Raw genomic sequence first — 21,699 nt, 5'->3', positions numbered from 1 at the left:
AAGAAGAGAGAAATGAATGAGCACATGTTGCCAGAAAGATAAAAGAAATAACATTACATCACATGAAATGTACCGTAATATGCCCCCACATATTACTGTTCATTTCCATTCATGTAACATAAAACCTAATCTTTTAAGAAGAAATTAAGCAAACTGGCTGATGGCATCATGTTAATGTTCCTCATAATCCCATGTTGTGTTGCTGTCAGTTACCCTGTTGCCTACGCATGAGCATTTCCTCATTTGCAGTAAGTTTAGTAACACAGGAGTGTACAGTGCATTAGCCTCGGTACTGAATCACTGCTGGACATGGAGCACTTTATCTATCATTAAACCATCACTTAAGGCAAATATGGTAAGAAATTGTTATTTACTATGATATTTAAAGAAGTGTTGTTGTTTTTAATATGTCTGTCACTGGAGTGAATAACAACTGCTCCATAGCAACTTTCACACTAAATTATTGCTATTTCCGCCTGACCATCAAGGTGTCTATTAATAACCTGATCGTTGACCATCAGCAGATGTTATTGTTTCACTGGCAGGTGAAACTTTAGTTACATTCTGTCATGTAACTAAGAAGTTTACTCATTCAATCCCTTTTACAACTTTTAACCTGCTTTTCAATCCTGTAAATGCATGATCTGACCGACTGGCTCCAGTTGTTGCCAACAGTAATTACATCATTTCACAGCAGAAGAGGAAGTTGGATTTTGAAATAAATGTGCATGCTGCTGCTGATGAAAGAAAGCTTTATTACACACCATCAGTGGTAAATGATTTGCAGTGTGCTCAGTGTGCTCAGTGGCGCTTTCCTTCCACTGTTCTAGCTTCCTAACTTTCTCTTAAACTACACATGTTAATTGTATTTCAAGACTTTTTAATATATTGCATAAAGTTATATAATGGTTGATATTTAGTCTTTAAATTGTAGGGATCCAGTAACAACAAAAAATTTTGTTAACTACTTTGCCTTATTGTTTATTCCCCTTTTGATAAGTTTATTGTTTGCAACAAATATGCCAAGGCAAATTCCTTGCAAGTAAAAACTTTCTTTGATAATAAATATGATTATGATTATAAATTTGAAAGTTATTAAACACACTAACAAATAAATTAATGAATTAAATGCATCAAATGCCTGTTTTCTTTAGCAGAGACTGGCTGGTACCTAATATGTGATAAAAGATTAGTGTTACCTGAGTACACTGAATCAAACTGTATCTGTATAGCACCTTTCATACAGGTTAGGGCAATTCAACATGCTTTACAGAGATAGATAGTAGAGATCAACAGAAGACAAAATCAGTAGTGTTCATTGATAGCCTATTTCAGAACATGTTGGCTTTAGTGCACCAGAAAATATTTTAAAGTTCAATATAAGTTATGGCTGTGATTAAGTCATATTTTATTTGCTTTGTCTTTATTTTGTCACTTTTAGTCGTAAATAAAAACGCTTTTTTCAGTGTTGTCAGGTTATCTCTGCATCCCACCTGCTACAATCTGTGGCGACACCGTTTTAAGAACATCTGCAATGTTGTGTCACTGCCAAAGGGCACACATGTAGAGATGCACACACTCTTCTGCAGGCGCGCTCTGACTGAAAGTGGAACCCCGTCTGCGTGTATGTTTAGTGGTATGCAGAGCATAGTTTTCTGTCGGTTTCCTTTGTTCCTTCTGATGACTGAGAGCACGCAGCTTGCAGGGGTGCAGGAGTGACAGCGGAGGGTGTTTCTATGGTAACCGGTGCAGGATGCTTGCTGAGGTACAGAGGTGTGTGGTTTTGAGCATTTCCTGCTCCTCTTCACACCCTCTGTTTGGCTTTAGTACAAATTTAGTTTAGTTTATTAGTTTATAATGTCGTGAACAGTCCCCTTTAATTACCTGCACAGTGAAAGCAGCAGCTTCAGCCTCTACCAGCTGTGGTCCCCAGCCAGCTGACAAAGTACAATGGTATTCAGGCAACAGATAGTGTAATTTTTGTTCATCAACATAACAGAGAATTATGTATTCAATCATAATTAAATATGCTTTCATTTCCATAATTGTCCCTTCTTGCTTATCATATTTTTGAGTCAACTGCCCATTGTTCTATTAAAACAGTTTTCCAACTTTACCTTTTGTGTTGAACTCAACCAATGATATAATCTCTTTTGATATACTGATAGAATCCAAGTATTGGATTGCATTAGACTTCACAGTTGTATGTAACAAAGTGGCAACTGAGTGCAAAAACTCTTCTCACAACATCCAACAACAGAGTTCCACCGAGCAGCAGCGTGGTGCGGTTCACTGGGAGTGTAAGGAGCCGTACAGGAAATTACTTCTAAACATCTAATAAGAAGAGAAACCAACATCAATTTCTGATCACCAGGCAAAAGCAGTCTATGCAAAGACAGTGTTAATGCTGCCAAGATAGTATTTTTAATTAGGTAAAATGTATTTCCATAGTACCTTTTTAAAACCATTGTTACGTACCTGGTGCACAGAAAATAGAGTATCAATATAACAAGAATTTCAGGGAGTGGTCAAACATAAAAAAACATACAACAACATAAAATCATTGCTGTGATAATTATAATAACCAACCTGGCAGAATTCCAAACTCCCTCCTATAAAGATGCTCATCTGCACGTCATCACTGTTTTTTGACCTTAAATGACAAAAATACAACAGCTGCAACAAAGAGAACGTATAAAAACATCTAGAGGCGTAACTAGCCTTTAAAATCTGTCATTAAATTTCAGAAAAGCATAAACTTTGTCATCAAAGTCATTTTTGCTTCAAGCATTGGAAGAACATAATACTGCATTTTATAGACTGACCTGCCTTCAATTCAATTTCTTTGTCACTGTCACTTTAAAATGTGTTTCAGGTACATTTCTTCAGTTACATTTTGCCACAGTAATCTCTGACCTCATGTGAAAATTGGAATTGTCCAATTGCGTTAAGGTAAACCGATATTCAAGAGAGCAGTGGTTTTAGGCCGGTGCGCAGCAGATAACCTGAGTTGAAGGATTGTAAACACAATACACATTGCTACACTGGCTCATCTCTACCATTGTTGCCTTAAAGATGCTTGATAAAACAAAAATTCCAACCACCTGTTTTAACATGAAAAAATATGTTTTTTTTCTCTGCTGCAAAGAGGAGGAGAAGTACATTTCTCAGCTCTGTGAAGATTAAACCAACCAGGAAACTGTGTTGTTGCACGGTGCATTCTCACTTTGAGAAGACAGTGTAGGAGTTTGCCAACGCTGTGTGTTTGTGAGTGTGGGGGACATGCTTTGCTGTATGCTGTGCCACTAACTTCCTGCTTTAAAAGCAAAGCAGCTGCAGTTGAGTTCGTGCTCCTGTGTTGTTGTCAGGGGGAGAACATTGATGTCAAGGCTCTGAGGGCCCGGTTCAACAACGCGGCCAGTAACTCGGACACCAGCAGCCGAGACAGCGGCTCCCCAAAATCTCCACGACCTGGGTTTGGGAGACTGATCCTGCCACTGGCGGAGAAAGATCTGGCGCATCACAGACTGTCTCCTACCATTCCTCCTCCTCTGATGGCTAGCCCAGGCCTGGGGAGGTTCCCGAGGGCAGAACCAATGACACCCTCCATCCCCTCCAAACCGGTTTCTTTCCCTCGACCGCCTCCTAATCCTGGAGTCAGAGCATCCATCCAGCCGGCAGAACCCAGCAAAGTGAAGCTGAAGGGGGAGATGCTACAGAACATGATGATGAGGCACCCGAGACCTCCAGGCATCAAACCCACTCTGGCTCCAGCATTAGCTCAGCCCCCTGCACCAGGTCCCACCTCCACCCCTCCACTACTTCGACGGCAGCCCCGACAGAGGAGTGCAGGGGAAGTGACCCCACTCAGGAAGGTTCTACCCCCTGAAGGACCTCTGCCTTTGAAACCCAAACGCCCTCCCAATGTCAACCTGGAGCCCTTTCTGAGGTCCAATCGAGGACCTGCCCTTCCTGGTCCAAGAAAGAGTGAGGGTGAGTCCCTCTGGCTTATTTGCTCATAAATTTTAAATTATTTGGGACTCAACTAAATCCCAGACGAAATGGACATTCTTGGTCAGCACTGGAATTTCATTGCTTATGACTTTCTGGCTTAATGTTTTAAAAGGCTGGCTAATTTTGCTCCCGTCCAGATGCAAAGCAGACAATCAATGTTCCTTCTCTTTAAATGATAATAAGCTAAATCGTGACAGTGGCTGGTGCATTTGGAAGATTTGTCAATAGACACACTAGTTTACTTCTTGCCCTGATATCATTGATGACAATTGACATGTCACAGTAGGAAACCAGGTGTTACCACTATATTATCAATGGCTGAATTCCATTTAGCTGCTTTAGTTTCAAGGTCCTAATATTGTGCGTGCCGGCTCACTGTCACATTTTCATTATTTACGGGGACACCTGAACAGAAAGAACTGTCATTAATGTTTTTAGTAACAGGTTTGCTTTGTCAAAATGTTTGCCATGAAACAATTTGATTAGGTATGCTACCATTGTACTTTTCTGCTATTCTTATTGTTTTATTGAATTAAGATGGCCTATATGTATTTTTTTTAAACTATAAAGATTTTTTTCCATTGTTTTGTATATATTTAGAATTTCAACTTTTGATGGAAAGTTAAGTCCATTAAATCACATTTTAAAATCTAAATATTGCTTCAAGTACGTGTGTGACTGTTCATTGCTGGTTATTTGTCTCATTTTGCCGTGAAGGTTTCTCATAACAACATTCTCTCTGGTTCTCCCAGCAGGTTCCCTGGGCTCAGCAGACAGGAAGATGCCTTATCCTACAGTCATCAGCCCTCCAAAACTGCCACCACAACGATCCAACAAGCCCAGCAGGCTGCTGCGCCAAATTGCCTCTGTGTGAGTAATAATCTATTTCACATTATCCCTATGTTATTAAAGTACCTGCAGGGATGTATTAACAAGAACATGGTTTTCAATTCATGTCTTTTATTTGACATCCATTAAATCCATTAAATCCAGCCATAAAATAATCCCTGAGAATGCCACAATAAAGTCAGATTCTCATTTCCACCACAGTTGTTATGATGTAAAGATGGCAGACAGGGTTGACAATCTTGAGCCAAATATACAAATTTAATGCACTTTAAGGAGAATAAATCATATCAGAGACTCTAATTTAGAGTTCAAAAATATATACATATGAACTGGAAAATATCTGGGCAAATTCTAAACATTTCTAAATGTATGTAGCATGCAGGTATTGAGTGGTCTAAGATACATGTCACCTAAACAATTGATAAATAAAGAACCATTTTTTGCAGGGACATTGAGGATAACCAGGACTTCTACGATGACATCGGAAGCTTCGAAAAGAACGGTAACAATTGCAGCTTGTTTATTGATGCATTACTCCTTTTGCTCTTGACACTCTTGTTTATCTAACACATTTTAAGCAATGAAGTAATGACTTCTAAAATCTTTGTCTTAATATTAAGATAACGTGCCACTTTTTTCTAACAGAAAGCATGCCTTTCATGTCTTTATATTGTGTGACTTCACAGATTCCTGGAGTGACAACAGTTCACCATGTATAGATCGGGTAAGGACCAAAAACTAAAACTGAAATTTGAACTTATTTTAAATTGCAAATGCATCTCATTCTAATAATTCAAAACCAGGTAGCTCCTCTTGTGAGAACATGTTGCTTTCTTCCGTTAAAAAGAAAAACAGACACTGAAATTAGAAAGACGTTTGTATTGCTGAATTATTTATTTAGAATGGTGAGACAAATGACAAATAAACTGTATTCATCGCTAGTAGAGCAGACACTGACATTCCCTTTAATCTTTAATTCCTGTATGTGGATGTGTTTCTTTGTTCTTTAAAAGCGCAAATAAAACTTTTTTTCTTGCAGCATGATGATGACGTGTATGAGTTTATTGATGAGTAAGTATAAATGTTTGTCCTTTACCATTAACCGTTGTGTCTGTATTTGTTAAGCACTAAATTAACTAAAAGTAGAAAGTGGCTGCAGCTGCATGAACACCAAGGGGGACATTAGTTCTAATATTTCTGTCACTGCTGCTCTTATTTTTGCACCTACTGAAGCAGCAAATTGTGCAACAACCACTACTGCAACTATTATTACCTTAAAGGCTTTCACAATTTGTCTTTGCAGTTTGATGCCTTTTTTTACACAACATCAAACTATCCCTGACAACAATCTCTGCTCCTTTGAATTTAAAATCTCAAAGAAACAACATTTGATGGATTGTAGTTCTGTGTGGTTGAACAAAATGTGTACGGGAAGCTACATTAAAAGCTCCACAAGTGTACAATGATGCAATGACATTTCTTTGTAGTTCTGTTAAAGCTTTAGTTTGTGGGATACTACAGTTTGTGAAACAGGTTACTGTGAAGTGCTTACACCTGCATTAATTAATTCAGTCCTCACGACACAATCATTGATTGTTGTCACTTATGTCCCATGTAAGAATGATGTTTTATTGTTTGATTTTTTTGTTAACAACTATACACATTTTTCTACAGAGTCAAAGTAACGTGAGGGCAATGTTTGGCGAGTCTATGCATGACAATGTCAGTCTGACATTAGCATTCAGCTCAAAGCACAGCTATGTACAGGCTCACAGAAATGGCTTGGCTGTAGATTATTGTAGAGGCTTGTTATTCATGTAGCAGGAAAATGGTGTGATGTGGAGAATTGTCTAAAAAACAAACAAGTAATTTCCCATTTAAATTGTTCCCATAGGGACCAGTTGGAGCTAAACCGGTTAAATGTTGAGAAGCAAAACAAAAAAGACACAAAGATACATCTTGTACAGGAGAAGAAAGATCAGATGGAGCGTCTCAAAAACGAAAATGAGTTGAGGAAGAACTTTCAGGTACCAGCATCATTTGTCCTCCATGAAAACCTCTGAAGTCTAGCTTTTGCAACAGCTAATCAGATATCATCACTTTTGTATATTGTTGACATGGATGAAAGTTTAAGAAAATACACCACCTTATAAAACATATAGCTATTTACAGATTGGATGTTTAGACTCCAGTGGGTCAGCAACAGTTATATCACCTGCTGACCTTCCAATTTATGGATGTTGAACAAAACGAATTGCATGATAAAATGAATTTGGGTTATTTCTATATAATTCCAATCTGCAATTTAACTAAAGCATTAGGGTTATTTTGAATACATCCAATCCAAGCTAGTCAACTTTCACAACTTTATTCCTGCCCTTCTGTAGTTGCAAGGGGAGGTGGAGGTTCTTCATACAGCCAGAGTGAGGCATGACTGGCATGGAGGAGGAAAGCTAGACCTCAGCGTACGCGAAGGAGAGAGCGTGGAGATCCTTAGAGTGAAGAATAACCCCGGAGGCAAATGGTTGGCTCGCTCTCTCAAAGGAAACTGTGAGTATTGCTTTAAATCTTCCACTCTGAACCTCTGTTTAGTGCCATAAAGTTGGCCAATTCACCTACATCAACGTAACACACTGCAGAGACAGACAAGTTTGCTGATACTAGACTGGAAGTCCTGTGTAGTGCCTGTGTTTTCTGTAAATAGCCAGCAGCAGTGCGTGCGTGCATGCGTGCGTGCGTTTATGTGGTAGGCATGGTGTAATCATCATACTATTAGTTTCCACCCACCTGTTTTGATACACATTTTCATTTGCATATTTTTTTGTCTGGGCCTTCCTTTCTCAAATGGTGGTCCTGCCGTGGCTCTAACCTATGCAGATGAGCCTCAATTCAATTTGTGAAACCAAAAAATCCTTGTGGCCTTGTATCTTTCAACCTATCAGTATCCATCTTATTACATACCTCCGCTAGAGTTTGATTATCCTCACTAGTAGTAATATAGCATATAGTTGCTGGGTGAAAACCAAAACCATTGCTTTTCAATAAATGAAAAAAGCTAATTTTAAAACATTATTGAGCTAATTTTCTCACACAAAGTCAGAGGGAATCACCTCATCACTGTTTACATATTTTTAAAAACCCACAGGTAGACATAAAAGTTGACCAACAGTATTGATGTATGGAGAGAAGAAAAGGTAGGGTTCTGCCCTACAAGGACACAAAGCAAGCAGTTGTCGCAATGTAATAAATCATCTTGATGTTGTGTTATCCGGCAGGCGGATACATCAGTAACACATGTGTGGATGTTGACTATGAGGCGGTAAAGCGCAAATTGCTAGAGTCCAGAAAAATAGACACATCAATGTTGCCTCCACCACCTCCAGACCCCCCACAGATGTTGTATGTGGAGTCCAATAGCAGTGACAGGTACAGTAGATCATGTTAATCCTGCTGTATTGACATTTTTTTCTTATTTATAGTATATTGTAATAAAAATGATATGACACTGTTCAGCCAACTTTTCCCAAATCTTTTGAAGTCATTTGGTACCTACCACCAGTAAACTTACCTTCATGTTTGGTTGCATTGCTTTCTCAGTTACACCCACGTCTGTTCCAACTAACGTATTATGTTTCCTCTAATCTGCAGCATGCTTCAAGATGATGGTAAGTGACAACACATCAGACATACACATTATTAGCTGATTAGGATTAATACTGGGTAAAATCAGACCGTTTTTATTTGACTTTATCCATGCTCACAAGAAACAACACAGGAGCTATTTTTGTAACATAAAGACCAGCTTGTTTGGTTTAATTCATTTTTTCTCTTGTTAAAAAATGTTAAATAATTAATAGGAATTCATGAGAAGATCTTTAAAAAAGTCTGTTCTGTTCAATTATGTTCACAATTAACGGCTTCAACTGCAATTGAAATTATCGTCTACAACAACACTCTTGAAATATCACAGCTTGCAATAGCTCAGTAGGATATTGGACAACTTGAAGAATGAGAAAGATGATCAAATTGATCCCTTGAAAATTTCCATATAATAAGCAGCTTATCTTGCTTAATTCCTTTAATTATTTTGTCCCACGATGATAAATGATTTTTGTTGTTGTCTGATTGTTTCAACAGATAATGTTAATGGTTATTACAAAAAGACACTATCCTTTTAGTTTTACTTTTACTGTACTTTTTGTTTGGTCCTCAGATGACTATGATGACGTTCAACCAATAACTGAGGGTTTGCCCCCACCACCGCCTGAAATCAGGTATCTATTTCACTGGTTCACTGAAAGGGAACAGGAAATGAGAGCTTGAGATATTGACAGCTCAGTGCAGCTCCAGTTTTTGTGTAATGTGAAGGTATATTTGATTATTTAAAGACTGAATGTTCATATGCAGTACAAAAAAAAAACCTGAATAAGTCTACCTCCATATATTTTATAAATTTGCAGAGGGAAATCTGAGAAAATGAGCTGCTTATATGTGCATGTATATGCTTCTTTTATTAACTGTTAAATCTTCTGTTTTGTTTCCAGCATGAATCCCAAAGTGGAGAAAGAGCTAAGGAAAAGATTTAAGGTAATATTTTTTACACTTTCACACCAGATAATTTGGTTTTAGTGGCAGATAAAGCAGAGTCATCAGCATAAAGGAATAGCTGTATTACTAGTTTTTGTTCCTGGATTATTTGGGGAAACATGTATGGAAAGAAAAGAAAACAGGACCCAGTTTGATCCTAGAGGAACTCCACATGAGAGCATCATCCCCACATAATGCATAGCCTGTAGCATAAACATGTTACAATGCCCCCATTAAGACAATTACTGAAAGTTAGAAAATACTTAAAAACGGATCACTGCAACTATTGTTTCCTAGTATGAAGGGCCTCTCAGGGTGCTACACACCATGATGGTAGATCCTAATAGCATCATAAAAAAGCCAGGGGGGAAGGATCTGCACGTGACTCAAGGAGAAATCGTGGACGTCATTCAGCTCACCAACAGCAAGAAAGCTCTGTGTTGCAACCAGTATGGAAAATGTATGTAATCACTTCACATCCCTCTTTGATTGTATGTTATTTTAAGATACAGCACATGATACATAAGCAGTGTAAAAAAGGGTAAAAGTTTGTCTATATTTTGTACTAGCACATGTTAACAACATACATGATATTTCACTGGAGTGAAAACTTTGACCTGCTGGTGGTACAAGAAAAAAAGTCAGGGAATGCCCAATTTAGCCAATATGTTACTAATTTAAAGCGCAACTATCACCAAAATGCAACCTAGGGTGTTTTTGTGAATGTACCTGAGTCAAACTTTAATTTTAAAGCATAATTAGGACGGAAGCGCCACTTTTAAGATTTCCTGTGTACATTTTTTGGTCAAATGGTCTTTTGAATGGGAGTGCTAAGGGCACTTATAAGATAACATTAAAATCAACATTTTTAAAACACTAAGAATGCTCGACACACATGAACTTGAGCATTGAGAACATTGTTTGTGTGCACAGAGTTTACTAAAAGAAAGGTTTTGAAAGACTTACTTTAGCAGTTGTTGTTTCCGGGCGCTAACATATCAACAGTCAAAAAGTGTCCAAATATCAGGTCAAAGGTCAATATTCTTTTTCACTAACAATAACACAACAAATCATTCATGCATGTATATGGAACTAAGCTTTAGGAGCTTTCCATCTTTACTCTCCTCCCTGTTATGTTGTATTCAGAGATGGTAGCGCCCGTAAATAACTGCTAAAGTAAGTCTTTTATAATCTTTCTTTTAGTAAACTCTGTGTACACAAACAATGTTCTCAATGCTCGAGTTCCTGTGCAGCGACACTGGGGTTACTGTGAGCAAAGTTTCATGTTGTGTCAGGCCTTCTTAGTGTTTTAAAAATGTTGATTTTGAACTATCAAAGAGGTGCCCCTAGCACTCCCATTCAAAAGGCCATTTGACTGAAAAACAAAGATACGGTAAATCTTAAAAGTGACGCTTCCATTCTAATCATGCTTTTAAACTAAAGTTTGACCTAGGAACATTCACAAAAACATTTTGGTGAGAGTTATTACTTTACTATTTTACATCAATTATATTTTATATCAACTCTCACAGATGGCTATGTGTCCAGATCGCTCCTTCTTCAAATGTAAGTTAATCCTTATCAGTTTAATATGTGGAACTGTCACCATAGTATTACTTTCATTTAGGCTCTTATAGTCTTTGATATAATTAAATAATGACCTTTTAACTTTCCTATAAACACGATTTTGGTATGCTCGTCTTTGACTTTGATACATTAATAAAGCTATATGTTGTTGTTGTTGTTGTTGTTGTTGTTTTTGATTGTGTAGATTAAATTAGTAAAAAGTTACATATTCTATTTTTTACAAATCTAAATATAGTACACATTTTTCCATTTCATCTGCACTTGAATATAATGCAATTTGTTCTCATTCACTAGAACAGTTGTAAACTCAATGTTGATTTGATGTTAGCAAGTGGTCTACAATTTACAACAGAAATAGCTTTAGTTTTAGAAATAGTTTAACATCAATCTTCCTCTACAGGGAAGGAGACATTTACGACGATGTTGACTATGCAGGCAGTGCCGGTGAGTTATCTTTAGATCTTCATGTTCTTCAAATAAATGTCATGCAAACTGCGCCTTAGTAAGTAATCTTAAATGTTCACTCTTACTTTTGAATCTATTTAGCAAGGACTTTTTATTTCATTTTATTTCAGACGTCTACGACAACGACTCTCCACACACTGATTATTGAAACAAACTAAACACAGACTCAGACAGTAAGAGAGAGAGATACAGACAGACAAAAGAAACAAACTATGTAAACATGGAACTTAAGTTAAGCTATATAATACTATATAAGTATCCACATTTTTGCTTTACTTAACTCCACCTGTTGCATTTGATTAAAAAGGTTTAGACACAAACTAGCTACAAACAAACTATAAACAAACTAGCTCATATAAAACTAAAACTGTGTAAAAAAGTAAATGCAACTGAGGGACAAAAACAGAAAGTAATGTGAAGAGAGAGATCTGTCTGGGTACACACACACACACACACAAACACACACACACACACACACACACACACACACGCTGAGGAGGGAACTTCAAGTGGAGCCGCTGCTCCTTCACCATGAAAGGGGCCAGTCACGGGCACGTCCAACTGGTGAAAGGCTCCAACAAGAGATTATACATTATACCTCGTCTGGCCATACCTCAGGGTTCCTCAGGAAGAGCAGGATAACGTTGCTGGGGAAAGTGACGTCTGGATACTTTGCTTAGCCTGCTGCCCCCGCAATAAGAGAATGAAAATGGATGAATGGATGGTCGGATGAGAATATCAAACTCATTATCATTGCATGGTGTGCCAAACTGCTTGTATAGAAAATGAATACACTATAACTGTTACTTTGTGTATTGTTCGACCTCTGAGATAACTTAAAATAAATAAAAATACGTTTTTACTGGTAGTTGTGTCCCTTTTTTATTTGACTATTTTTTCTTTATTTTTGAATAAACGCTTAGCCCAATGAAGTGTTATGTTTAGTAAAGTGGAATAGAAATATGGACACCACCTATTTGCAGTTGATGGAGCTGTATGGAAATGTGGCAGAAGAAATTAACCAGAAGAAACAGCAATGTTTTGGTGGGAAAAATAGATAATTAGAATAATGTATAATCAACAACAGCAGTAGACTACACATTGCTTTTAATAATGCTTTTGATGTAGGCCTAGTCAGGGGCGATTCACGGATGAGACCTTTAGGGGGGCTCAGCCCCTGATGAGAATGTGACACAGATAGTGCCTTGCAAAAGTGTTAACCCCCGCTGCTAAATCACTAATTCCGTCAGCCAATAAACACTATGATGACATATACCTGACATTTTATAAGTCACAGTAATAATGACCAATTTCAAGCAATATTCTAACATTCAGCAATTGAAGTTGCTTACGTTTCAATTTGGGTTCTAATCTGCGCCATGAAACTTCTTCTCTGGGGACTACCAACAATAAACTTCACAACCGCACTCCAGCTTTCCCTCTGACAGCTAGATAGAGACTCAAAGGCCGGAGTCTGGCACAAACACCTCCGATTTGCCAACACTATGTTTCTGTAAACCTTTTCCTTGACTGAGTTCCAGGTGCATAGCATTGGTGACAGCGACACAGGACATTAAACCTGTCTCAAGCCCTTTGAACCTGTTTTGTTTGTTCGCTGTTACTAACAGACAGACATGTTTGCAAACTCTAAGTTGAAGTACTAAAAAAAAATGTTTTAATTGTTGTTTTTATTGATATAATTTTACGGGGGTTGAGATTAAATTTCATTGCAGTAGTCATTGCCCCCCCCCCCCCCCCCCCCCCCCCCCCAAAAAGGGTCTAAATTCGCTATTGGACCCATACACTGTCTGAAATGCATGGCCAGTATCGTTAAAGCATTAATGACGCTGCCCAAACTGAAGAGGGCAGCAGTACACAATAGCACCATGGATGTATTGACAAAAGAACACGAAGAGGTTCGATTGACTCGGCGATCGTTTACTTGAGTCTTAATTGGGGGTACTTCCTGTTTCAAAGTCCAGCTTTTTAGCAGTAGTGGAGATGTTATGCAGGAGCTTCAGATGCCAGTGTTTATTTATTGTGCCGCGTTGTGAGAGAGTGTTTCAGCAGACAGACAGACAGACAGACAGACAGACAGACAGACAGACTGACTGACTGACTGACTGACTGACTGACATGCAGCCGTCTGTGGAGTCTCTTGTCCGACTATTGGAGTCATACAGAGGAAGAGATAAAGTTGTAAGTAACGTTACTCACGTAGTCTCATTTTTAAATGATCAGTGGTGCACATGAACAGCAAACAGTTATCCATATGGGTAGTTGATTAGTTATAGATTAGTTTTGGTTCTATATTCCATCCATTCCACCTGAGAGTGTGCAAGAGTAGGCTACGTTTGACAGGAAAATAGAAGCCAGTAATAAAGGTATTGACAGTGGCCGAAGAGGTAATACAAGTTGTAATACTACAGTGTAACACATACTATGTAACAGTCCAGCATTCAAAATCGTACTTAAGTAAAGTAAAAGTACCTAAAAATTGTACTTAATTACAGTGGGCTACTTGAGTAAATGTACTTAGTTACATTCCACATCTGAGAAATGGTTACAGTTTCTAAATCCTCAAGATAGGGCTTAGTAGAGAGTGGTACTTATTAAACCCAAACTGTTCTTATCTTACAACTGATCTATGAAGGATTAGTAGCCATTCATAAATGGTGGCTTATTAGAAAGTGGTACTTTTCAAAATGTTGTAATTTTTCCAAAGAACAAAAAAAATAAGTTTCACAAAATTGTTCCACAAATCATTAAAAGACAATCAGCTTTCACTACATCACTGCAAGTAAAGTCTCCTTTTTCATAAACACACCAGTCTCCGAAAGGTACTTGGATTACTACCGTGTGTTTTCTTCCTTTGTTTCTCTTTCAGATCAGGATTGTCTGTTATGGCTCGCAGCTAGTTGGAGGAGTTCTTTCCCGAAAGGCAGAAACAGACGTTTCATCTCAGCGGCTCGGGAAACGTCTGCTGCTGTTTTCTGCTCAGCTCAGCCACTGCCGGACAGTGCTGAGGCTGTTTGATGATCTGTCCATGCTGGCTTACTCCCACAGCTATGGGATTGGAGGCCGGGTGAGCCACACGACAACAACCCTCTGCGCCATCCTCTTTATCCATTCAGTCTTTTCATTCTTCATAATCCAGTCGGGCAGGGATGGATTCGCTTCTGTTCCATTAGATGTTTTATTTCGTCTGAAGAGTTAAAACATGATAAAAGTGTTCTCTCCTTATTCTAAGCAAAATAGATATGGATAAAACAAATATAAATATAATGTTTTTAAACACGTCAAATAGTTGCATTCTGTGTGAAAACAGTTCAGAAACCAATGGGCATACATGACATACACATGCAGCTTTACCCAGTCAAGTGCAGCATTAATGCATATGGCATCTTGTCTTTGGAAGGAGGAGGATGTGGGCGTGCGCTGGATATCGGTGCTGACCAACGTGGCCGACCAGCTCTACTATCCCTGTGAACACATCGCGTGGGCTGCTGACGCCGGGCTGATCAAAGTCAAGTCTGATAAGTGGTGGCTGTACGGCACGGTGCTGTGGGGAACCTCGCTGCTGCTGGGAATACTCAGGTCTGAAATCACCTGTCTACGAACATCAAATCTGACCTGAAACACTGACATTAAATTAATGAAGTGCCGAAGTAACAAATGTCGCTTTATGTGATGGTTCAAAAGTATTCAGAATTCATACTTTATTACTACAATGAATATAAAGGATAAGGCTGGCTAAATTCTATTTTTTTCTGATATCAACAATAAATTGACAATTAACAAGTGTTTTCTGTGTAGACAAAACCTGATATACCTTAATCCTCTGCACCACAGAGACAGGTTTTTTCAGTCAAACCCACAAACGCCATCCTGCTGCAGTATACTTACTAGAGCACCACATGTGTATTAATCCATGGCTAAAAATAGTTCCCAAGAAATACTAAAATATATGATTACTCCTTACATTTAGGCTACCGTGACCAGCTGTTTTAGAAAATTACTGAGCATTTACACACAAAAGAATTACTTAAAAAACTATATATGTGTGAGGTGTTTGTGAAGATCTTTAGTAGGACCTGATGGGCTTGGTTTGGAGTGCCAACATGAGGACAAATAAATCAGGAATACTGAGAGACATACTAACACGTTGTTGGTTTTGGTCTATTCATGGGATTTGATGACAGTATGAAAAATATAGCATAATGTCTGCCTTATCCTTCAAGTAAATTAAACATATTGTAATCATATTTTTCCTTCACCTATTAAAACATATCAAAAGTGTATATATTTTACCCATTTATTAAGCAAATTGCTGATCATGCTAACAGAATATTTTGTAAGATTGAGCACTGCTAAGTCACTTGCTTTACTTGCTGAATTTGGAGCAAATGGCAGTGAAACATCGTCAGTCTGAGATGAAGTGTGAGTGTGAGTCTTCATCTCTTTAGATCGCTCCGAGTTCTGCTGCTACTGAAGAAGAAACTCAAGGGATATGAGAGGGATGGAGCTGGCCACAGGTGTTTATACGGTTTTCTTTCTACAGTATTCACTCTCACACTGAGACATTGTTCCGTACTGTAAAAAACAATGTCCTGTCCTGATGATCCTGTGTGTTTTACTCCTGCAGTCGCTCTCAGCTCCGCAGACAGATGCGTGGGGAAGTTCTCTCCATCCTCAGCAGCATGGCTGATCTCAGTAACGCCATTCATTGGATGCCACCCGGCTTCCTGTGGGCGGGACGATTCCCCAACTGGTTGGTGGGGCTGATGGGCACCATCTCCTCTCTGATTGGTTTGATCCAGATGAACGCTGGGCACAGCACCGAGACAGACAGTACATTGTCTTTACCTCACAGGGAGGAGTAGATCAGGTGCTTTAAGTGCTGACTGACTGAATAATGTGTACTGGTGGAAAATGCTGAGTGAAAGGATGTGTAGCAGAGCTTGAATGTGATCAGATTCCTGTCCGACTGTCGGTGGAGATTAATTTCTATCTTGTACCAACTACAATGTCTGAAGAACTTAAAACAAATCATCTGGACTTATAACTGGATGATAAGTCAATTGTCTAAGTAGACCTGCAGCTACTGTAGTCATCCAAGTGCTTCATTAGATGTCACTGAAAGCCTCTTGGAAAAGGGGCAAAAACATCTTCAATTACTATTTGGACATTCTAGTCTGTGATCAGACAGTTGGAGGCAAGACTTCATAATGAGATGAATCAAACAAATGTTCCTTTTCTTAGTTATTGTTTCTCAGCTCACACAATCACACAAATGTGAAATGTATTTAGAATGTATGTGTCATTACATGCAGATAAAAGTATTTACATGGAGTTTTAGCACAATGTACTATAAAGGTTTTCAGAAATCAGTATTCAGATACGGCATAACAGTGAAGTCCTGATGACATAGTTAATTGGAGAAAGCTTCTTGGGTTGAATCAACTTTGTTTTCGGCACATAATACCTCCAACTTACGGCACAGGGAAGATCAATAGTTGGGTTTATAAATTAAAGCTGTGGTGTGATTTTATGAGTGATACAATGACAGTGGTAAACGGTTGCCTTATACACTTTCCATACACCTAATTTTCAATCTTGCACTTCTTTTTAATATGCAATGATTGAAAAACTGAATTAAACTTTGCACTTTTTTTTATTTTTCCTGAAATCACTCAAGTAAAAAAACCATTTTTTTTCACATAGTCCTACTGTTTAAAGATCAACTTAATGGATGTAATGTCAAACTACACTACAACAACTTGTTTCACTAATAAGTTCCTCAGGCGTTAATAGCTGATTTGCATTTAAGAATCAGTAAAACAGCCCCCAGACAACACTGATGAAGTTTTATATGAACACAGTATATGTCACTGGTCAAGTGGAACAGCTGCTTAATTTAATTATATGTAAAGTTATTTTAGATGATGTGAAGTAATTTAATTTTTAAATAAATGGAATTGTCTTTCCTCTGTTTGATCGTCTTTTCGATGTTTGATATAGCAGGTCTGAAAGCCTCAACATGACGTGGCAACTGTTGCCTTCACATGCTGACAGATGGATCGGAATTAAATTAAAAAGTCTCTTTCTAATGCCCTTTTCTATAACGCAAATAATCAACCTCATGGCAACTGACGTTACCAGATACCCACTTTCAGTCTGCAAAATCAGAGCTTATCACCTGTTATTTTCATCTTCATAAATTGTCCTAACAGTTGTAGGATAGTTACATTTAATTATACATCGAGTGGTTAAAACTCAAAATAAAATAAATTTGAATGTTCGGTGAAAAACAAGATTTGTTTGCAACCCGTGCTGTAACTAGAGAGTCGAGTTAAAATGTGTATATGTGTGTTGTGTGTGTACAGAAGAGGAGGAAGAAAACAAGTTGAAACGGGGAAGCTACAACAGCACGTGAACGCAGCACATCTAATGAGAGACCGTGAATAAATAAAAGCTGTCGACTCGACAACAGCAATGTTAAGAAAACCCTGTTTTATACCGTGACTATTTATTTTACTCTTTGATCATGTGAAATTATTACATGTTATGGTGCTGCGGTTGCTAGTATGACGCATAAAACAAAGCCAAAGTTTTGTAAAAGACTCAAATCTCAAACCACGTCAACTCATCTGTCGTGGCACCCAGAGGAGTCTCTGGGTGGGCACAAAGACTACGAGAAAGACCTAAAATATCAGGTGAGCACTGCTCTTTTTCAAACCCCTTTGTTTCACCAAATATTACTCATTTTCCAAATAAGCTCCTCTTGGGGCGCTAGGTTTGTAATTAGCTAACTAATTAGCTAGCATTTAGCTAACTTTGGAAATAGCCAAATGTAGCTGTAACGTTTTTGACTGTCGATGTAAAAAGTGTAGCTAATGTTATTCAGGATTATGATGTTTATTTAGGTCAGATATTATAGTTTTCTAAAATTCTGTCTTGGAGCTATGAGCCAATTTTCATTGACATTTTGTCTATTCGAAGTTTGACTGTTATTTAAAGCACGTAATATTATAATATACTGTCTGAATGACGTCGGGTGACTGTACACCGTAAACGCAACATCTACAGTGTAACTATGTACTATGCTAATCTACATAATATATGTGGTTGTCGGAATTACTCTTCTGAAATAACGTTAACGTTATCGCTGCACCCACCTTTTTTAAATACTGTGTTGCCTTGTGGATCTACTATTTGCGTAATTTACTAGCATACCTTTCTGATTTGTAAATTGAATGTTGTTTGAACCCACTACCAGCTAACTTTACATTTAGCGAATGAGGAGAATACTTAATAAAAAATTGCAGATTTTTTGAATCAATGCTCGCTCGGTACCACCTTGTTTTCCAGGCAATTTAGGGTGCATTAATGTTTAACTATGTAATTGACACTGAATTACTTGTGTTTAAAGTGTTCTCGGGGTCTATCTTATGGTTACACATATTGTGCATGTTGTCCTTGTACTTTGAGCTTTAAGCTGTTTTATCTATCTCGATGGTCATCATGATGTGTACTTCAGATATGTGAGACAACCTTTTGTTACGCTGGCAGTTTGGTTGTTAGTGCTGCAGCTCTTATTTACATCAATTACTGTAGTACTGTTCATGTAGTTTGGAAACCACATTAACCCAATTACTCATGACTACATTAAACTTTCTTCTGACAGGCTTTCTTTCAAAATGGACTCAGACGTCTGCACCGCTGATCGGCCGAAGTCTTTGTGTTCTGCCACTGTCCCTGTTAATGAAGACTCTGAAGTTGAGATCAGGAGACAGACAGCTGTGATAGGTTCAGAGTTGGAGGACTCCTGCAACCTGATCGAGCCTCCTCCATTAGACTGGAGGTCTGACTCCTCCAGCGAGGCGGGCCAAGCAGAGGAGCTGGATGACCCCAGCTTCCCTCTCCCGGTTGACAATCTGGACATGGGCAGTCCGGGTGAGACAGTATTACCACATTTGGGTATGAGTGACACTGTGGCTACAGTCGATGTGAACCTGCAGGGGCTTGTGGGTAATATTGGTGAACCAGTCCAGGATATCGAGGTGGAATTGGAAGAAGAGGATGAAGCAGTTGAGGAAGAAGTGAGGGTTGAGGACTTGGACGATCTTAGGTCATACCAGGAGGAGGTCACCTTAAGTGAAAAGGCGAATAGGGTCAGTGAAGAGGAGGTTGCTAACAAGAGATCAGGTGATGAAGACCACAGCCGCATCCACACCCTGCTCAGCCAGCTCCAGCTGATGGGGGAAGAGCCTCATTCCAGCCGCCGGACACCACCTCCCCTCGCCCAACACCAGTACTCCAGCACGTGTGACTTGGAAGCATGTTCTCCCTCCCTAATAACAGACAACAGCACTGAAACCACTGGGCTGCTGTTCTCTGAAAGCCACCAAAGAGACCTGCTGGGGCTGCTGAAGTTCACAGAGATCAGCGCTACACCCAGTGCCACCTCTCTGCCCCACAGAGGAGATGTGGATGCTGTAGTGTCAGTTTCCTACAGCCAAGAGGACGCTCAAAGGTTCTGGGGGCATTATGGGAATGGTCAACAGCAGCGGCACAGGGAGGACTCCATCGCCTCACTGCCTGATGATGAGTATCCTGAGCCAGTGTGGATGAAGCTGGGCGAGGAGCCTCCGGAGGAAGAGGAGGCTGCTGCAGAGAGTGAGCAGGTAGGTTGAGGTACTATTATCAGTACAAAGGAAGATATCACACAGGGGTGTGATGGATGCTATACATTTGTGTGAAAAAGATTTGTGTCAACTTAATGCCACAAAAATGTAAAACAAACAAGATGAATTGCATTTGTTCATCATCAAGTTTAACTAAAGATAACATTTCATTGTCATCTGTAATTTTTGTCTGGACTGAAATTGCCTTTTTGTTAAATCAATTTATCAGTCTACAAAATGTGAAAATGATTGTATCATAATTGATGGCAGATGACCATCACAAGTTAACTAGAAATCAAAGTTTTGTCTCAGGCCGATAAGCAGCCAAAACTAAACTCAAGGTATTTTTTAATAATACTGTAAAACAGAGAAAAGCGAGAAGACGTTCAGTGTTCAGTGTTTGTGATGCTGTATCCACAAAATGTTTGGTCTTTTTAAGAATGTAAAGTAACTAAAAGGATCAAAAATGATAATTATTATCTTTTTAATTTCTCTTCAACTGGATTTATTGTTGTTGGTCTTGTTGCTGTCATTGCAGAGTGCTGATCATCCTTCATATAAAGACGGTGAGTCACGTCAGCTCACTTCTTATGTCTTCTAAAAAAGCTTGATTTTTGTTCTGTGTCAAATGTTACTTAAAAAATAAATGAGGCCAGTTCTTTGTGTTTTGCTCTTTTAGTGCCTGGTCCGTGTGACCCTGAAGACCTGTTGGATGGAGTGATATTTGGTGCCAAGTACCTGGGCTCCACTCAGATCAAATCAGAGAAGAACCCGTCTACAAACGCCCGTATGAGACAGGCTCAGGAGGCTGTGGACCGCATTAAGGTGAACTCAAATAAGATATGCTCATAGTTGACACGGAACACAGCAGTTGTTGTTGCTGTGTGGTATCGTCATAGTAAGGGGTTTCTGACATACTAAAAACACAAGTTTGGAAATTCTTCTATCATGGCATTAGCTGTGTTGTGTTTTTTGAGGTCATCATCAGGTTAGGAATGTACGTGCTATTAATGACTGTTTGTTTCAGGCTCCAGAGGGAGAGTCCCAGCCAATGACAGAGGTGGATCTGTTTATCTCAACCCAGCGAATCAAAGTTCTCACTGCGGACACACAGGTGTGTGCTTAGAAAAAGTTTTTTGGATCACATTTATTTCCGCATCATCATTTCCTTGTAGCACATGACATTTTGCTCTCTTTAATACATGTTTTCAGTATCATTAGTAGTGTCACCGCTACCACTTTAAATTTGTTGTTCTTCAGGCTCTTGAATTATATTATATATATGATATATTAATCTGATATTAGTGGTATCTCAATAGTATTCAGGTGTAGGATGTATTTACATTCAGAAAATATGATAATAGTGTGAACAGTTAGCCATGGACAGTTTTGGAATCAAGATCTTCAGTTGTCCAATAAAAGTTTTAACTGCATCTTACTTCATCTAAAGTTACACGGGGGTTAGTTCATCAACAAAGTGTTGTGAGGAAACTGTTTGATTAGAAGAGTA

At 38.7% G+C, this 21,699-nt stretch overlaps 3 protein-coding genes across 8 annotated transcripts in view; all 3 read left to right on the top strand.

Moving 5' to 3' along the window:
• Nucleotides 1-205: 205 nt before the first annotated feature.
• On the top strand, nucleotides 206-11,716 carry si:ch73-40i7.2 (FYN-binding protein 1). 3 transcript variants are annotated; one of them, XM_032526473.1, is made up of 16 exons: nucleotides 206-355; nucleotides 3,369-3,993; nucleotides 4,770-4,884; nucleotides 5,310-5,365; nucleotides 5,550-5,587; nucleotides 5,903-5,934; nucleotides 6,758-6,890; nucleotides 7,251-7,413; nucleotides 8,139-8,289; nucleotides 8,512-8,528; nucleotides 9,077-9,137; nucleotides 9,408-9,450; nucleotides 9,748-9,910; nucleotides 10,983-11,016; nucleotides 11,438-11,481; nucleotides 11,613-11,716. In XM_032526473.1, the coding sequence occupies exons 1-16, from the start codon at nucleotides 353-355 to the stop codon at nucleotides 11,648-11,650; spliced, it is 1,716 nt and encodes a 571-aa protein (XP_032382364.1). In that variant the 5' UTR covers nucleotides 206-352; the 3' UTR covers nucleotides 11,651-11,716. The 3 variants fall into 3 exon arrangements, with proteins under 3 accessions (XP_032382364.1, XP_032382365.1, XP_032382363.1); XM_032526474.1 differs by having other exon boundaries at nucleotides 4,767-4,884; nucleotides 5,906-5,934; XM_032526472.1 differs by having other exon boundaries at nucleotides 4,767-4,884.
• Nucleotides 11,717-13,454: 1,738 nt separating this feature from the next.
• pex11g (peroxisomal biogenesis factor 11 gamma) lies at nucleotides 13,455-17,494 on the top strand. Of its 4 annotated transcripts, none has more exons than XM_032524741.1 (6): nucleotides 13,455-13,583; nucleotides 13,632-13,701; nucleotides 14,390-14,587; nucleotides 14,921-15,099; nucleotides 15,969-16,037; nucleotides 16,148-17,494. In XM_032524741.1, the coding sequence occupies exons 1-6, from the start codon at nucleotides 13,504-13,506 to the stop codon at nucleotides 16,383-16,385; spliced, it is 834 nt and encodes a 277-aa protein (XP_032380632.1). In that variant the 5' UTR covers nucleotides 13,455-13,503; the 3' UTR covers nucleotides 16,386-17,494. The 4 variants fall into 4 exon arrangements, with proteins under 4 accessions (XP_032380632.1, XP_032380633.1, XP_032380631.1 ...); XM_032524742.1 differs by having other exon boundaries at nucleotides 13,455-13,595; nucleotides 13,636-13,701; XM_032524740.1 differs by having other exon boundaries at nucleotides 13,456-13,587; nucleotides 13,636-13,701.
• A 423-nt stretch (nucleotides 17,495-17,917) lies between these two features.
• The window catches only part of si:ch73-40i7.5 (amyloid-beta A4 precursor protein-binding family A member 3), an 8,975-nt gene continuing 5,193 nt past the window's right edge, over nucleotides 17,918-21,699 (top strand). Inside the window, exons 1-5 of the mRNA XM_032524738.1 lie at nucleotides 17,918-18,218; nucleotides 19,190-20,189; nucleotides 20,728-20,755; nucleotides 20,869-21,014; nucleotides 21,217-21,303. Of these exons, the coding sequence (XP_032380629.1) occupies nucleotides 19,203-20,189; nucleotides 20,728-20,755; nucleotides 20,869-21,014; nucleotides 21,217-21,303 (1,248 nt within the window). The 5' untranslated portion in view covers nucleotides 17,918-18,218; nucleotides 19,190-19,202. The remainder of the gene's footprint in view (nucleotides 18,219-19,189; nucleotides 20,190-20,727; nucleotides 20,756-20,868; nucleotides 21,015-21,216; nucleotides 21,304-21,699) is intronic.

The sequence above is a fragment of the Etheostoma spectabile genome, chromosome 9 (genome assembly GCF_008692095.1).
Source record: "Etheostoma spectabile isolate EspeVRDwgs_2016 chromosome 9, UIUC_Espe_1.0, whole genome shotgun sequence".
Lineage (NCBI taxonomy): Eukaryota > Metazoa > Chordata > Actinopteri > Perciformes > Percidae > Etheostoma > Etheostoma spectabile.
This window is presented reverse-complemented; position numbering and strand designations above follow the sequence as displayed.

Excerpts from the sequence above, each read along its gene's own strand:
- si:ch73-40i7.2 (XM_032526472.1), top strand. Across the intron at positions 3,994-4,766 it reads TGGTCCAAGAAAGAGTGAGG|CAGGTTCCCTGGGCTCAGCA; the intron begins GTGAGTCCCTCT and ends TGGTTCTCCCAG. Across the intron at positions 4,885-5,309 it reads CTGCGCCAAATTGCCTCTGT|GGACATTGAGGATAACCAGG; the intron begins GTGAGTAATAAT and ends CATTTTTTGCAG.
- pex11g (XM_032524741.1), top strand. The coding sequence starts at position 13,504 with ATGTTATGCAGGAGCTTCAGATGCCAGTGTTTATTTATTGTGCCGCGT. Across the intron at positions 13,584-13,631 it reads TTTCAGCAGACAGACAGACA|GACTGACATGCAGCCGTCTG; the intron begins GACAGACAGACA and ends GACTGACTGACT. Across the intron at positions 15,100-15,968 it reads CTGCTGCTGGGAATACTCAG|ATCGCTCCGAGTTCTGCTGC; the intron begins GTCTGAAATCAC and ends TCATCTCTTTAG.